A 17,437-nucleotide genomic window follows, 5' to 3' on the forward strand; every position below is an offset into this window, starting at 1 on the left:
TTATATATTTCTTTTTGTCTGTTTTAGGATGGCTACCATAGAGTAGTTAATATTGTGCCAAAGAAACCACCACTGCTAGACAGACCTGGTGAAGGAAACTACAGTAGATATTACAGTCATGTTGATTACCAAGAATATGACGAGGGCCGCAGTTTTTCTCATGATCGAAGAAGTGGTCCACCTCACAGAGGAGTATGTAAATTTCCCCCGTGTACTAATTGTTATTTTTTTATAAGTTTAAAAATTATGTAATTTTTGAAATTTATGTGACTGGCCATGAGGGCAGTTGAATAAAACACTTCCTGCTTGATGCTCTGTTGAGTTGCCTGCTAGAGCTGTCAAATGGGAACTGGTAGTGGAGAATCTTGGGACAAAGTAGGTAAGCCACTCTGGGTAGCTCTTAAGTGACATTAATTCCAGCTAGCTTATATTTTTATCCTCTGGATTGGCAAGAATTTACAGAAGCAGATAAAGATAATCTACATTGCCTTGGTACTCAGTGAGTGATGAGCAGGTGGTTACCATCTCTTACTGGATGTATCCACTTATAATTACTTTGATTATTTTCATCATGATGAGATGCTATGGGTAAGGTTGGGTTACAGTTGAGCTTTTTGTTATACTTCTTAAAGTCTACTTAGTAACTCAGATTAGAAAGCTCTCAAAACACTGCCTGTCCTATATATAAGAAACACTTTTTAAATGTTAGTTTCTATTATTACCATTGATGTTGCTATTGTATTTTGTTTCTCTTGATCATCTTTAATAATCTAGAAGTATGTATTTAATGTTGCAGTAATCTGTCATTGAACTTGATTGCAACTATTCCTTGATGCAGTTCCTTTGACTTAGCTTGTGTGTTTACATCACTCTTATAGACCGTTTTCCTACATTTTCTCCTTTCCCCTTCCCTACTATATAATTTTGCAATTAACAGTACATATTCAAACATTGTTTATGTTAAAATTTCACCTCTCTTTGGCTGTTGGAATTACTTTCCATTCTTGACCCTCAAAGAAATGGAGGTAAGGTGATTTATCCAGGGTTGGGTATGTATGGAAGTCCAGTTCTCTTACTACTGCATTATGGTGAGCCTTAACAATTCTAAAGTAATAATGAGACTATTCAGTGTTTTCTTGTCATTTTTAAAGTTTGGGGTGCATAGCTTCCTTCTCCTAGAGTGAATTTTTGTTTTGTTCAATTTTTAAATGTCATGCCTTTCCTTTAGGAAGAGGGATTTGGTGTTGAAAAGTAAATATTATACATTATCTGTATTCTAGAATTACTGGATTTTGCCTTTGGAGCCATTATTCCAGGTAGTCTGAGGAAGAAAAAATTTGGCCTTCACATAAAGTTGGTATCCCTCTTAGGAAAATCAAATGTGGCCATTTGATATAGATAGGGGATTTGGGATTCATTGAACCAGTTCGTGTATGAATCCTCGTGAATATGATTTCTTCTCTAAAATGTTGTAGCGTAATAGTGCCTCAACATTAGTTTTTTGTTACAAATTGCGTTTATCATACTTTATACAACATTTTCCCTTTATATTCTCTTTAAACAAAAATAAGTCTTTTGGAGACCTTTAGGATTCTTGTGACACTAATTTATCTTGAGTTCAGTTATATAAAGTAAATACTTATTTGATCTAATATTGTAGAGCTTTTGAGTTTTTTCTTTTGTTTGTTTAGATTTACTGTTGGGAAGGAAAATGATGAATACATTACTCTTGTGTTAGAATATATGATGCTGGGGTGCCTGGGTGGCTCAGTGGGTTAAAGCCTCTGTCTTCAGCTCAGGTCATGATCCCAGGGTCCTGGGATCAAGCCCCACATCGGGCTCTCTGCTCAGCGGGGAGCCTGCTTCCTCCTCTCTCTCTCTGCCTGCCTCTATGCCTACTTGTGATCTCTGTCTGTCAAATAAATAAATTAAAAAAAAATCTTAAAAAAAAAGAATATATGATGCTAAAGAGGAAGATGAAAACAATATTTATTTTAGCTGAATTAATATTTATAAATAATTACCTTTATATTCTATATGTAATTTTAAAGCAATTGGGCATGATCTACTACTAATTTTTTAAATTTATTTTTTTCTGTTTTAGAGGACAAAATACACTTTTTTAAAATTAATTTTAAATTTCGTGCCACATCTTGCTCTAATATAGTTTATCGGTAGGTGATAGCTTCTTTTTCTAAAAAATTTTTATTTTTCAATTTTTTAAGATTTATTTATTTAAGAGAGAGAGACAGAGAGAGAGGGAACACAAGCAGGGGGAGCTGGAGTGGGAGAAGCACGCTTCCCGCTGAGCGGGGAGCCTGATGTGGGGCTTGATCCCAGGACCCTGGGATCATGACCCGAGCCGAAGGCAGGCATCCAATGACTGAGCAACCCAGGTGCCCCAGGTGATAGCTTCTTATGATATTGTTTCCAATCATGGATTTTGATAAGAATCAAGATGAGAAAAAAAACTTGAACAAGAAATTCATTGGACTTGAATTTGAAAATTGGTGAGAGAACTTGACAGAAAGAAAATAAAATGAAAGGTTGAGAAATGTATGCTTGATTAAATTTAAATTGAGCCTCTGATCTTATAAGCATCCTGAACTGTTGTGATGTTGGCGTGTCTTTGGTAATAAGGCTGTTAGGGCCCCAAAGAAATACCATAAGCATTTTCATAGTGCTAAATTACTTGTTGAAATGGATGACTTGCTATATCTTTCCCCCCCCTTTTTATGCCTTTGAAACTCAGAGAGATTTAAAAAGGTGTCTTTGTCCTCATATTATTTTGGTCTTAGTACTGTTAGATAAATCTTGCTTGACTAAAATAATGTAAACAGATACCTAAATAACTTTTTTTATTTTACAGGATGAATCTGGCTATAGGTGGACAAGAGATGATCATTCTGCAAGTCGACAGCCTGAGTACAGGTAAAATGAACATAGTACCATAACTACTTTGATACTTGATTCACTGAGATGTCTGCTGTTGAAATCTAATCTCAAGGCTTATAGATAAAATATTTTTTTTTAGGATTTATAATTCTGAGAGCAACAAACATATTAGTCCTGTGACTAATATAATAGCACTGATAGCATTCTGTATTGGCATTTTGAAAACTGATAATAAAAAAAATGTTTGAACTATTAGTATATTCTCATCAAATTAGGTATTAAATTATTCCTAATGTGTAATATGGATTATAAGGTATCTGCTTAATTAGAATGTTAAGGCCTTTTTTTCCCCCTCCAGAATATTTGAGTCCTTAGAGAGTGTCTCTTATTAATATATTTTGGAAGAATTTCAGTCATTGTTAGCCTTGGTTAGTTATAGAGGCATTTGATAGAATAGTTAGGAAAAAAAAACACAGATGGACAGATTTAATCAAGTTTGTTTTATTTTTATTTTTTAGGTTATTTATTTATTAGAGTACACCCTAGGCGGGAGGGGCAGAGGGAGAGGGAGAAGCAGACTCCTCACTGAGCAAGGAGGCTGACGTGGGGCTTGATCCTAGAATCTTGGGATCATGACTTGAGCCATCCAGGTACCCTTCAAGTTTGTTTGATTTTTTTTTTTTTTAAAGATTTTATTTATTGGGGCGCCTCTGTGGCTCAGTGGGTTAAAGCCTTGCCTTTGGCTCAGATATGATCCCAGCATCCTGGAATCTAGCCCCACATCGGGTTCTGCTCAGCAGGGAGGCTGCTTCCCCAGCCCCCCCCCCCCCCGCCTGCCTCTCTGCCTACTTGTGATCTCTCTCTGTCAAATAAATAAATACAATCTTAAAAAAAAAAAGATTTTATTTATTATTCAACAGCGAGAGACACAGTGAGAGAGGGAACACAAGCAGGGGGAGTGGGAGAGGGAGAAGCAGGCCTCCCAACGAGCAGGGTGCCTGCTGCGGGGCTCCATCCCAGGACCCTGGAATCACGACCTGAACCAAAGGCGGATGCTTCATGACTGAGCCACCTAGGTGCCCCTTGTTTGATTTTTTTTAATGACTTCACAAAGGAAGTAATAGAAGTTATAAAGGAGCTTTTTAAAGATCTTCTATGGGGGTGCCTGGATGGTTCAGTTGCTTAAGGATCTGACTCTTGATTTTGGTTCAGGTCATGATCTCAGGGTTGTGAGATCCAGCCTCGTGGAGAATTGGGCTCTATGCTTGGTGGGGAGTCTGCTTGGGATTCTTTCTTCTTCTTCCTCTGTCCCTCCCCACCTCGAAAAAGAAATAAATCTTTAAAAAAAGATCTCTTATAACTCTCTCTGTAGACAAGAGAAAGTAGTCAACTGCTACAACTCTCTAGGTGTCAGAGGTAGACAACAGGATTGAGTGGGTCAGAGCAAGGCAGTTTATTACACACAGCACCTTAGTCATCAGGGGTATCAGCATGGTAGTACTGGTTCCCTGCCTCGAAGTCCCATAGGGTGATGTTGTGGGCAGAGATGGTGGCTGTGTATACAGTGGGATGCACTGCAGCTGAGGAACACACTGTCAAGAGCTTGCTACTCATGGAGGACTACCTTTCCCAAAAGGAGTAATGGCGAAAATAGATGCTGAACAATACTTGAATAAAATTTAATTTCTGTCTTAAACAGAACAGTTAAGTTTTAGACAGCTAGAAATAGAAGATAATTTCCTTTATCTTATAAATAGGGATTTACTATACTACATGGTAGAGTTAGAAGCATTTGCTTTAAAATTAGAACAAAGCAAAGATGCCTGTTATCACTGCTTCTATTCATCATGGTAATGGAGGTCTCAGTCTCCACAGTAAGACAAGAAAAATGAAGTTGTAAGGGTTAGAATGAAAGAAAGCTATTTACAGATGATAAATTATGTAGAAGATTCAATAGAGTCTATAGACTATTAGAACTTTTAGGAAATTAGCAAAGTTTAGTATAATGAAATCAGCTATAAGCATAAGTTAAAAATGTAATTTAAAATTATTTTCTGTAACATAAAAACTGTAAGGAGTAATGGGACTAAATCTAACAAAAGTGTGTGAGACCTATGTAGATGAAATTGCAAGTAATTTCTAAGGGACATTTGAAAAGACCCAAGTAAAAGGAGCAACACATATGTGACATTCTTGGCTGGGAAAAGACAGTATCATGAAGATATCAGTTCTAAAATTCAGATGTTCATTCAGTTCGGTTCCAGTCTAAATTCTAGGATTTTTCTCCATGGAAGTTGGTAAGTTGTTTCTAAATTTACTATGAAAGAGTAAAGGACCAAAAGTCAAAAGTAGCATTGAAAAAGATATGAAGGCTCGATATACTATCAAAACTTACATTACAAGCTATAGCAATGTAAACAGTGAAACAGGATAGGGAGTCTAGAAACAAACCTAAATATACCTGGGAGTTTGGGATACAGCAGCAGTGGCACTACAAATAAAATGGGGGAAAGAATGAACTTTTTCAGTTAATAGTGCTGGGAGAAATGGCCATCCATTTGAGGGGGAAAAAAGTGAAATTGAAAGCCTGGTGTATCCAAAGCCTGGTATATCAAAGTATTTGGTATAATAAAGACCTAAATGTGATAAGCGAAATTGTAAGAAAAACTCATGATTAGATTAACCAGTGCTTTATATTCACTCCAAAGAAACTGTTTTCAGGTTGATTTGAGTTGATTTAAGTTTTTAAAATAATAGTAGGTTTCTATCTTTAATTCTCCCTTCCTGTTTTTTTTTTTTTTTAAGCATTTTACTATTTTCCTGTGTGTGTGTATAATTTTACATAAATGAAATAAGATCACATATGGGACTCTTGGTTTCCCGCAGTCATGTTAACAGCTGGATGTTATTTTTTTTATTTATATTTAATTTGGGGTATTTGTTGTTAATGAGATCACATTATACATATTCTTCTGTAAGTTGCTTTTCTCATTCAGTGCTTGTGGAAATCTCTCCAGGTTATTTGGTTTAACTTTTATTTGAATCCTTTTTTTTTTTATAAAGATTTTTATTTATTTATTTGACAGACAGAGATCACAAGTAGGCAGAGAGGCAGGCAGAGAGAGAGAGAGGAGGAAGCAGGCTCCCCTCAGAGCAGAGTGCCCGATGTGGGGCTTGATCCCAGGATCCTGGGATCATGACCTGAGCCGAGGGCAGAGGCTTTAACCCACTGAGCCACCCAGGCACCCCTATTTGAATCCTTTTAATGGCTAAGTTACGTTGCATTATGTGGGTATACCAAATAATTTAGCTGTTCACATATTGATGAATATTCACTCTGTTTCTAGTACAAAACAGTGTTGTAATAAATCGGAGTATATGATTTCATTATAAAACAGTAATTTAGTTTCTATGAGATAGATTGCCAGAAGTGGAATTTCTGGGTCACAGGACATACATATTTTACTTTTTTTTTTTTTTAATTTTAATTAAAAAAAAAAAGATTTTATTTATTTATTTGAGAGAGGTTGAGTGAGAGAGAGCATGAGAGAGGAGAAGGTCAGGGGGAGAAGCAGACTCCCCAAGGAGCTGGGAGCCTGTTTCGGGACTCGATCCTGGAAGTCCCGGATCATGACCTGAGCCGAAGGCAGTTGCTCAACCAACTGAGCACCCAGGCGCCCTATATTTTACTTTTTAATTGATGTTTTTCAGTTTGTCTTCTAAAAGGCTTGCAACATCTGTTTCAATATTTGAAAAAAATCTAACATTTTAATTTTGATATTTATTTTTCTTTCCATCTTATTTATGAGTATAAGTAGAGTTTTAAAATTTCTTTTAAGTATTGTTATAACTGTATTCCATTGATTCTTATAGATACAATTTTTTATTTTTTTAATCTTTTTTAAAGTAGCTCCATGACCAGTGTGGAGCCTACCATGGGATTCGAACTTATAACCCTGAGGTCAAGAGTCAGACACTCAACCAGCTGAACCACCCAGGCACCCCTGATAGACAGCAATTTTATACTGATTCCAACATAGCATATGCTAGTTATTCTGTGATCAGAGAGTGTTGCCTGTACTCCTACTCTGTTGTTTGAAATTTTTTGGTATAGACTTCATTCTGTATGGTATATTCATTCATTTGGTAAGTATTTATTGGGTGACTGGTATATGTTAGCTATTCTTCTAGCCTCTGGGGATAAAAGTTCTGCTCTCATTAGCCTACATTTTAGTATGAATTATAGATAGTAAACAGATAAAAAATAAAAATTCATAAAAATGAATAAAAGTGAAATGGTTGTAGTATAGAAGGGGTTCTTCCACATCTTCTGCACCTTCACTTGATGTCTGGGTGTCCTCAGTGACATTTCAGGTATTAGACTATCAAAGAAGCTAATGCCTTTCAAGGCTAGCATCTTTCTGGCTGTCTGTAGGTTGTTCCCTATTAGGTGGTCTCATTGAAGACTTTGTAAATAGAAAATTGTGGAGAGCCATGCAGCAGAAGCTGGGAGTCACGTACTAGGCGAGGCTTGAGGAGAAGGGCAGGTGAATGTTTATGTGGGAGCGCTCCAGGGAACGCACAACCTGTACTGAAGTATCGGGACTAGTATAAGATTAACCAGGGACCATGGGAACGGCACAAAAACAGAGTGAACAATAAGTTTCGGGGGCTCACGTCAGTAGGCACGAGCTCCCCGCATGATCTGGATTGAAGTCATCTGTATCCCTTCTGATTGGATGTTATAGTAGTTGTGTTATGTGGTGATTGGTTGCTTTCTATCCACTGTGTTCTATAACTTGGGGCTATAATCGGTGTACGGGGTCCTGGGGCTGAAGATTGTAAATAAAGAAGTTTGCCACTCACCTCGTCTGCGGGTCGTTCTTGCGGGTCGAGAGCGACAGAAAATAACTTTTTTTTTTTTAAGATTTTATTTATTTATTTGACAGAGAGAGACAGCAAGAGAGGGAACACAAGCAGGGGGAGTGGGAGAGGGAGAAGCAGGCTTCCTGCTGAGCAGGGAGCCCAAAGTGGGGCTCTATCCCAGGACCCTAGGTTCATGAGCTGAGCTGAAGCAGATGTTTAACAACTGAGCCGCCCAGGTGCCCCCAGCTGTTTGTTTTAGGGGAAAAAAATACTGCTGCATTGTAAACCTTGCAGAGAGTATTTGTGTATATTGGTGAGAAAATAAGGTTCTGAGTATTTAGGACCATACCAAGTAGTGTTTTTATTTTTATTGAGGTGTACACGATAATTATTAGAATATCATTGTGGAAATTATTAGACTATTTAAAACATTTGATACAGTTTTTAAGTTTATACAAAAGTTGTGAGAATAATTTAAAAAACCAAACACCCCAGTAATGTTTCCCACAATGCCCCGATAATGTGTTTTTATAGCAAAAAGATCTAATCTGAGTTCATAGGTCATATTTTTGTAGACTTCTTTAATCTGGAACAGTTCTTTAGTCTGTTCCTTGATTTCTGTGGCTCACTGTTTTTGGTAAGATGGGCAGACATTTTGTAGACTGTGTCTCAATTTAGGTTTGTCTGATGTTTGTGATTAGAGTTCAGTTAACGCATTTTTGCCAGGACAATTTTTTTTTTAAGATTTTATTTATTTATTTGATAGACAGAGATCACAAGTAGGCAGAGAGGCAGGCAGAGAGAGAGGAGGAAGCAGGCTCCCTGCTGAGGCCCCCCCCCCCCCCGATGTGGGGCTCGATCCCAAGACCCTGAGATCATGACCTGAGCCGAAGGCAGAGGCCCAACCCTCTGAGCCACCCAGGTGCCCCTGCCAGGACAATTCCTGAAGTGATGCTGGATTCTTTTTATTGCATCCTGTTAGGTTGCATGTGTTGATTTGTTCCCTTATTGGTGTTGTTGACTTTTATGCCTTGATTAAGATGGGGTCTGCAAAATTTCTTCACCATGAAGTAGGCCTCTTCACCTGACATCAGTGTTTTGTTGGGAGTTACTTTCAAACTATGCGAGTATGCCATTCTTCATCCCATTTCCATCCACTAGTTCTAGCATTCATTGGTGTTTCTTGCCCGAATTATCAATATAATTGTTTGTAATGGTGATTTTGTAATTATACCCTTCTTCTTTCTGTACTTACTATGCATACTGTTACTGGTTGTCTGTTGTGAGAAATATCTTTCTCTTCACCCCCTTTAAGAAAAAACCAAACTTTGTTTATATCAGTATGAATTTCTATTTTCAATGTGTTATAAACTGTTGCTGTCATTATGGTGCTGAAATTTGGTCAGTGAGAATCCCTTGAGGTTAGCTTCTGTTTTTTTTCAAAAAATAGTTAGTTGTAAAGGCATATGTATAATAGAAAATATGCCATTTTAACCATTTTTAAGTGCACAATTCATTAGTGCTAATTACATTCACAATGTCAGGTAAGATGGTTACAGAAAAAAACCATTTTCAAAACTTTTTTTCATCATCCCAAACAGAAACTATACCTGTTAAGCAATAATTCCTTATGTTTCCTTACTCTCAGCCCAGGGCAACCGCCATTCTACTTTTTGTCTTTAAAAATTTGCCTGTTCTTGGTATTCATATAAGTGGAATCATGCAATACTTGTCCATTTGTGTTTGTCTTCTTTCACTTACCATGGTGTTTTTAACCGGGTGTAACAGAATGGCATTCTTTTTTATGGGTATATAATATTCCATTTTGTGTATTTACCACTTTTGTTTATCCATTTATCTTCTCGAATATTTGGGTTGTTTCTACCTTTTGGTTATCATAAATAATGATGCTGGGAACATTGACAAGTAACTATCTATTTTGAGTCCCTGTTTTCGATTCTTTTGGGTGCATATCTAGGAGTAGAATTGCTGGGTCATATGGTAATTTTATGTTTACCTTTTTGAGGAACCACCAAATTGTTATCTGTAGTGGCTGTACCATTTTGCATTCTCACCAATGTACAGGCTTCCCAGTTTCTTCACATACTTACCACTACTTGTTATATTCTTTTTATTATTGTGTGTATATGTGTATGTGGGGGCATTCTGTTAAGTGCTTTTATTTTTTTTATTTTTATTTTTTTTTAAAGATTTTATTTATTTATTTGACAGAGAGAAATCACAAGTACACTGAGAGGCAGGCAGAGAGAGAGAGAGAAAAGGAAGCAGGCTCCCTGCTGAGCAGAGAGCCCAATGCGGGACTCGATCCCAGGACCCTGAGATCATGACCCGAGCCGAAGGCAGCGGCTTAACCCACTGAGCCACCCAGGCACCCTGTTAAGTGCTTTTAAAAATTAAAACCTAGATTAGTCATTTCAGGTTCCGTTATTTTGTTATATATTTGTTATTTATTTATGGATATATGTTATACATTTGCTATTTTATTATGTATGTTATATATTTGTTACATATTTATATAAACATGTATAAATATGTGTATAAATATGTTTTATATTTGTTATATATTTGTTATTTTGTTATTAGTTATTTTGTAAATATAATATTGCTATAGCAAGTTACAGCCTAAATGTTCACAGGCACTATCTGTATAATGAAATGATTGCTGTGTATTTTTTAAACTGCTACAGTGTGTTGTGAGAATGAAAGTGAGTAAGAGCTTCTAGAAGGAGGTTCTGTTCTTTGTTGTCAGTTAAGGGAAAGAAGAAATACTCTGAAATAAGTAATACAAAGCAGAGAGGGGTGGGTCATACTTACTGGGATAGGTTCTGACACTGAAGGAATTCCGAAGAATGATGGTAAGTAAGGTGATAAGGAAAGACCAAGGAGGAGGGATCATTTGAGTTGAACTCTGAAGGCTAGTTAGCATTTCTGTCAGAAGAGATGGCTAGAACTAGAGGAAGATTGGTGGCTGGGCCATAATAAGCAAGTACTGAATATGTATGTGATGAGGCCATTTTGGCTGAAGCACAGGTGCTAGAGAACATCTGAGTTGTTGGAGTCTGGTGGAGAGAGTGGGAATAAAATTGCATAGAGGAGGTCAGTTTTGGAAATGAATTTGGAGGAATCATTGGTGTAAAAGTGATCTTTGAATTTGGCTTTGGCGGCTTGTGCCTGGCAGAAAGTTTTACAGGCAGAAGGGGATGACTCTTCAAGAATGACATCAGCTGGTGTAGAATTCATAGAGCAAAGGTAAGAGGCAGCAGAGAGCAGCTGGAGGACTGGTGTGGCACAGCTTTTATGTGTTTCCTTTTTAAAACCTACGGTGACCGAAGGGTAGGTAGAGAATTTAGAATGATGCTTGGGTGAATAATGGAGGGAAAGGGTCTTCCCTAGAAACTCAGGCTTTTTGGAAACTCAGTGCTGAACTGCAGCTCTGTGAAGTCTTGTTGAAACTCACATTCCTTTAAGACCTTAAAAAAGAAAAAAAAAAAGGAATGTGACTCTAATTTTAGCTAAATCTGTTATGTGTGTATGAAAATGAATGCTACTTTTGAAATTCAGTATGTGCAGTATCTCTTTTCATTTAAATAAATACTCTGTGTATTTTCTTTTTAATGGTTTTATGAAGATTTTCAGTGGAGCCCTGTACTTATTAACAATTACAGCATTTCCTGTGATATTTTCCACCCTTAGTTTGTCTCATGTGATAGGTATAAGTCACATTGTGCTATCTACTTGACTCTGGAGCAGTGGTTCATTTGTTTCAATTCATTTACTGTACTTTGATAAATCATATTAATATGGGTATATTTTGTAATGTTAGAAGCTTTTCTGAAGGCTTTCTGTGGACTTTTTTTTCTTTTTAGGTATAATCAATGTGTTATCCTTATCCTTTTTATTGTTTTCATTGTTTCCAGAGTCTTTATGTGGATTTTTTTTTAATGTATAATTGACATATGACCTTATATTGTATCCTTCCTGTTTTTGTTATTGCCATCTTGTTAAGTGTGAAGTGGCATCTCTATATATAGTTTTGATTTACATTTCCCTAGTGGTTAGTGATGAGCAATATATATATATATATATATTTTTTTTTTTTTTTAAGATTTTTATTTATTTATCTGACAGAGAGAGAGATCACAAGTAGGCAGAGAGGCAGGCAGAGAGAGAGGAGGAAGTAGACTCCCCGCTGAGCAGAGAGCCCGAAGCAGGGCTTGATCCCAGGACCCTGGTGACCTGAGCTGAAGGCATAGGCTTTAACCCACTAAGCCACAGGTGCCCCAGTGATGAGCAATATTTAATGTGCTTATTGGTTATTTGCATATCTTCTTTGAAGAATTATCTACTCATTTTTTTGGCCCATTTAAAAATCAGGTGATTTGTCTTTTTATTGTTGAATTTTAGAAGAGTTCTTTATATATTCTGGATATTAAATCCTTAACAGATATATGGCTTGCACATATTCTATTCGTTTGATAATATCCTTCAGTATTCAAAATTTTGGTTTTGATGAAGTCCAATCTCTGTTTTTTCTTCTGTTGCTGTTTTTGGTGTCATATCTAAGAATCCATTGCTAAGTCAGTGTTGTTTGGTTATGGCTTGTCCATGGCATTCTTTGATCACTTCCTTACCTTTGGATGCAGGATTTTCCAGGTTATTCTTATGCTTTCTCTGCCTCAGGCCTAACGTCAAAGCTATTTCTCCAAGGTGCACAGGTTCTCGTTGGTGGAAAGTCCCAGATCTGGACACTAGTGTGTGTGCATGTGCAAACCCATGCGTGCACACACACACACATATTCTTTTACATCTGTGTTTATTTTTATACGTTATTTACATATATTGAAGGCCATGAGTTTGTGGCAGTATTCTTTTCCTGTTTTCCATACTATATTTTACCCCCTCTTTCTATCAGTGAAAAACCTGGCTCCCCAGGGTCTCTTGCTCTCTTACACATCTTGCCAAGATTTGTGAAGAATGCAAGGCCCTGACTTTTTACCCATGATGTTTCTTAGAATTGAGTTTGTAGTGAGCATTCTTGAAAGATAAGGTAGTTCTTTCTCTGTGTCAAAGAGCAGCCTTGCTTGTTGCTTTGTGTAAAAAGTAGTGTCTTCTCCAAGTGTTCCATAGTTGTGAACCAAACCCACTATGTGTGTAGCATTAGTCGTGGCTTATATCACATTGTTTCTGTGGGACTTAGAACCAGACTTGTGCAAACAAGCCAATACTATGTTGCTTGCTGTGCTGAGAATAATAAAACCTTTATCCCAGTAGTTTTGTATCTTCTACTAGTATCCATGAAACACTAACAGTCTAACTTATTAGCTTGTCAGTAGAGTAGAATCTGATCCCAGACTTGAAACCAATATCCTCAATATTTTTGCTCACATTGTTTACGTAGTTAGTCGTCTGACCCTTTGGGTCTTTCTTCTTGCTCTGTCCAGCACTTTATTTGTGCAAATTGCCATCACTGCTGCTACTAGGCCACCTGGCTTCACACCATCTTCCACAGGTCCATTTCTAGCTGTGGAACTTTTGGTTTATAATTTATCTAATGTTTTTCACGTGTTTCATACTGTAGCACCTTATGTACTTTGTAAACCCAATACACACACACACGTTAGTGGTTCATATCAAATATGTGTGGAGTCAGTCATTGGAAACAACTGGATTAAATAACAGCTAATAGAGGAAAAATGAATGTATTGTTTTCTTTTTTCTTTAAGATCTTATTTATTTGTCAGAGAGAGAGCACAAGCAGGGGGAGCAGCAGGCAGAGGGAGAAGCAGGCTCCCTGCTGAACAAGGAACCCAATTCGGGATTCGATCCCAGGACCCCGGGATCATGACCTGATCTGAAGGCAGATGCTTAATCAACTGAGCCACCTAGGTATCCCGAATATATTATTTTCTGTCTCCCACACTGCTACCCTCCCTCTGAAAGTTATCACTTTTTTCTCTAATAGAGCCTTGTACTGATAATTTATCCATATTTCAATCGTATCATCATCTGTTCATCTTCTATATGTACTGCGATCTTATCTCTTTTTTCAAAACAAACTTGTAGATAAAACAGAATATATTAAGAGCTACTTCATTTTGTATTCAAGCAACATGTCCTACTTTACCAAGGGTTACTGATTTAGACTAAATGAGATTTTTTTTAAATGGAAATAATTTTTTTTAAAGATTTTATTTATTTATTTGAGAGACAGAGATTACAGGTAGGCGGAGAGGCAGGCAGAGAGAGGAGGAAACAGACTCCCTGTGGAGCAGAGAGCAGGATGTGGGGGTTGATCCCAGGACCCGGGGATCATGACCTGAGCCAAAGGCAGAAGCTTTAAACCACTGAGCCACCCAGTGCCCGACTGAGATAGTTTTTAACAGTCCTTTCCCCCCCCTGTAGTTATGAGGTGTTAGAATAAACTTTAGGATGGAACTGATTGTAAAGTATTAAATAGTATTTAGAAATATAGAACAAATGTGTCATCACGTGGCCAACATACTTTCTTTTTAAATGCTGAGGTTTTTTTTCCCGCTGTATTCACATATGGGAAGTTTTGATTAAGTAGTTCAGTATTTTTATATCTATTGATTTTCTTTAAAGCAGAGATTTATTTTTTATTTTTTTAAAAAGATTTATTTATTTATTTATTTGACAAAGAGGGAGAGACAGCAAGAGAGGCAATATAAGCAGGGGGAATGGGAGAGAGAGAAACAGGCTCCCTGCTGAGCAGGGAGCCCGATGCGGGGCTCAGTCCCAGAACCCTGGGATCATAACTTGAGCTGAAGGCAGACACTTAACTGAGCCACCCAGGCGTCCCTATTTTATTTTATTTTTTAAAGATTTTATTTATTTATTTGACAGACAGCAAGGGAAATAAAAGCAGGGGGTATGGGAGAGGGAGAAGCAGGCCTCTGCCAAGTAGAAAGCCTGATGCAGGACTTTATCCTGGGACCCCAGGATCACAGCCCAAGCCAAAGGCAGCTTAATGACTGCAGCAACCAGTTGCCCTTATTTTTTTTTTTTTTTTTTTAATTTTAAAGATTTTACTTGTTACTTGAGAGAGAGTGCGAGAGAGTGATAGAACTAGGGAGAGCATGAGCAGGAGAAGAGCAGAGGGAAAAGCAGACTCCCTGCCAAGCAGGGAGCCAGACGTGGGGCTTGATCCCAGGACTCTGGAACCACAACCTGAGCTGAAGGCAGACCCTTAACTGACTGAGCCACATAGTCATCCCTAAAGCAAGGTTTAATTTTGAATTTCATTGTAGTCATTTTATCTTCTTAGGTGATATACTACTTGACAGAGAAAAATACTATAAACCACCTTTGGTTTATTAGTTCAATAGTACAAATGTTTATTGAGTATTTACTTTGTGTCGGCTGCTGTGCTTATATCATTAGCTTAGAGTCTTAAGAGTGAAGTAGATGCATAAGAAGATAGCCTAATATACATGCTAAAGTTGCATAGAATGCTGTAGGAAGACAAGCATTACCCTGTTCTGGGGGGTTTTATTGAAGATTTCCTGTAGGAACAGATAATATTAACAAAACTTGAGGGAAAAATAAGAGTTGACCAGATGAAAGGTAATGGGGAATATGTTCCTGCAAAAGGAGGAGCATGAACAAAGCTGTATGAAGCATGATGTGTAGAGGTGTTAATGGATTTGTATGTCTGACATAGGGAATCGTGAATTAAATTACAACTAAGAAGTCTGAATACATAGTTTTAAAAATATAGTTTTATTCTTTTAGCAATGGGGAGCTCCTGAAAAATTTTAACTTGGTAGACAGGCCAGCCCAGTTGGAATATAGTTTCCTTTGTCTTCAGTGTAGAGGATGATTTTTTAAAGATTTTTAAAATTTATGTTTAGAGAGTGAGAGAGCAGGGGGAGGGGGTTAAGGAGAGAGAGAGAGAGAATCCCAAGCAGACTCCTTGCTGAGCACAGACATGGGGCTTGATCTTGTGACCCTGAGATCAAGACCTGAGCCTAAATCAAGAGTGGGATGCTTAGCTGACTGAGCCACCCAAGGACTCCTAGAGGATAATTTTTTTTTTTTAAAGATTTTATTTATTTATTTGACAAAGAGAGAAATCACAAGTAGGCAGAGAGGCAGGCAGAGAGGAGGAAGCAGGCTTCCTGCCGAGCAGAGAGTCCAATGCGGGGCTCGATCCCAGGACCCTGGAATCATGACCTGAGCCGAGGGCAGAGGCTTAACCCACTGAGCCACCCAGGCACCCCAGAGGATGATTTTTTAACAGTGGAACTGGAGATAGAATAAGAAATCATGAATACCTGAATTACAGAAGGGAGGTTGAAATGGAGAAAAAGGGTTAAATTTCATAAATGCTTAGGGAGCAAAAAATCAGCAAGCTGTGGTTGTTGGATGTGGGAATAAAGACAAGGAAACTATCTGGATTTTTGGTTTTGTTTACTATTTGTATAATAATACCATTATCTGAGATCGGTATATTAGAGGAATGGGTTCAAGGGAGGAGCTGCATTCAAAAGTGAGATTGTTGGGACACCTGGGTGGTTGAGTGGGTTAAAGCCTCTGCCTTCGGCTTGGGTCATGATCCCAGGGTCCTGGGATCGAGCCCCACTTCGGGCTCTCTGCTCCGCAGGGAGCCTGCTTCCTCCTCTTTTCTCTCTGTACCTGCCTCTCTCCCTACTTGTGATCTCTGTCAAATAAATAAATAAAATCTCGGGGACGCCTGGGTGGCTCGGTTGGTTAAGCGGCTGCCTTCGGCTCAGGTCATGATCCCAGCATCCTGGGATCGAGTCCCACATCGGGCTCCTTGCTCAGCAGGGAGCCTGCTTCTCCCTCTCCCTCTGCCTCTGCCTGCCATTCTGTCTGCCTGTGTTCGCTCTCTCCCCCTCTCTCTCTCTGATAAAGAAATAAAATCTTAATAAATAAATAAATAAATAAATAAATAAATAAATAAAATCTTAAAAAAAAAGTGAGATTGTCCAAGGAGAGAATGTAGTCAGACAAGAGCAGTGACTGAGGTCCAAACCCTTGGCCTTTGTGGAAATGATGGAAAATAAAACTTCTTAAACAATATTTGGGGTCACCAATGTCTAATGCAACTGAGTACTCCAGTAATACCAAGACTAAAATATCTCTTGGATTTGGCTCTGTCAGGATGAGTGAGATACAAGGTGGTAAATTCAACTTGAGTGGGTATGTTTTTGAAAAATACTGAGATGGAAAGTAGGGAATGCCATATGTTGAAAATGCAGGAGACTACTGGTATCCATGAGGTGAAGGTTGAGGATACTGGCTAAAGGAAAATCATCTAAAACTTTTCTTTTTTTTTTTAAAGATTTTATTTATTTATTTGAGAGAGAGACAGTGAGAGAGAACATGAAAGGTGAGAAGGTCAGAGGGAGAAGCAGACTCCCCATGGAGCTGGGAGCCCGATGCGGGACTCGATCCAGGGACTCCAGGACTGTGACCCGAGCGAAGGAAGTTGCTCAACCAACTGAGCCGCTCAGGCGCCCTTTTTTTTTTTTTTTTTTTAAAGGTGATCATTGACTTGAACGTATTTATAGGTTGAAGGGAAAAGAGAAAAGTTGAAGGTACAAGGCAGAAAAGGCAAAACTGATGGGGCACCTGGGTGGCTCAGTTGGTTAAGTGACTGCCTTCAGCTCAG

At 38.1% G+C, this 17,437-nt stretch overlaps 1 protein-coding gene across 16 annotated transcripts in view; it reads left to right on the top strand.

Annotated features, from left to right (window-relative positions):
• The window catches only part of PPHLN1 (periphilin 1), a 156,977-nt gene that overhangs the window by 21,168 nt on the left and 118,372 nt on the right, over positions 1-17,437 (top strand). For 8 of the 16 annotated variants that reach the window (XM_082742246.1, XM_082742235.1, XM_082742243.1 and 5 more), the window contains 2 exons: positions 28-192; positions 2,870-2,931. In XM_082742246.1, coding sequence (XP_082598372.1) covers positions 28-192; positions 2,870-2,931 — 227 coding nt within the window. The remainder of the gene's footprint in view (positions 1-27; positions 193-2,869; positions 2,932-17,437) is intronic. The other 8 variants (XM_082742239.1, XM_082742237.1, XM_082742241.1 and 5 more) reach the window with 1 other exon arrangement.

This window comes from Mustela nivalis (assembly GCF_964662115.1).
Source record: "Mustela nivalis genome assembly, chromosome: 7".
NCBI lineage: Eukaryota > Metazoa > Chordata > Mammalia > Carnivora > Mustelidae > Mustela > Mustela nivalis.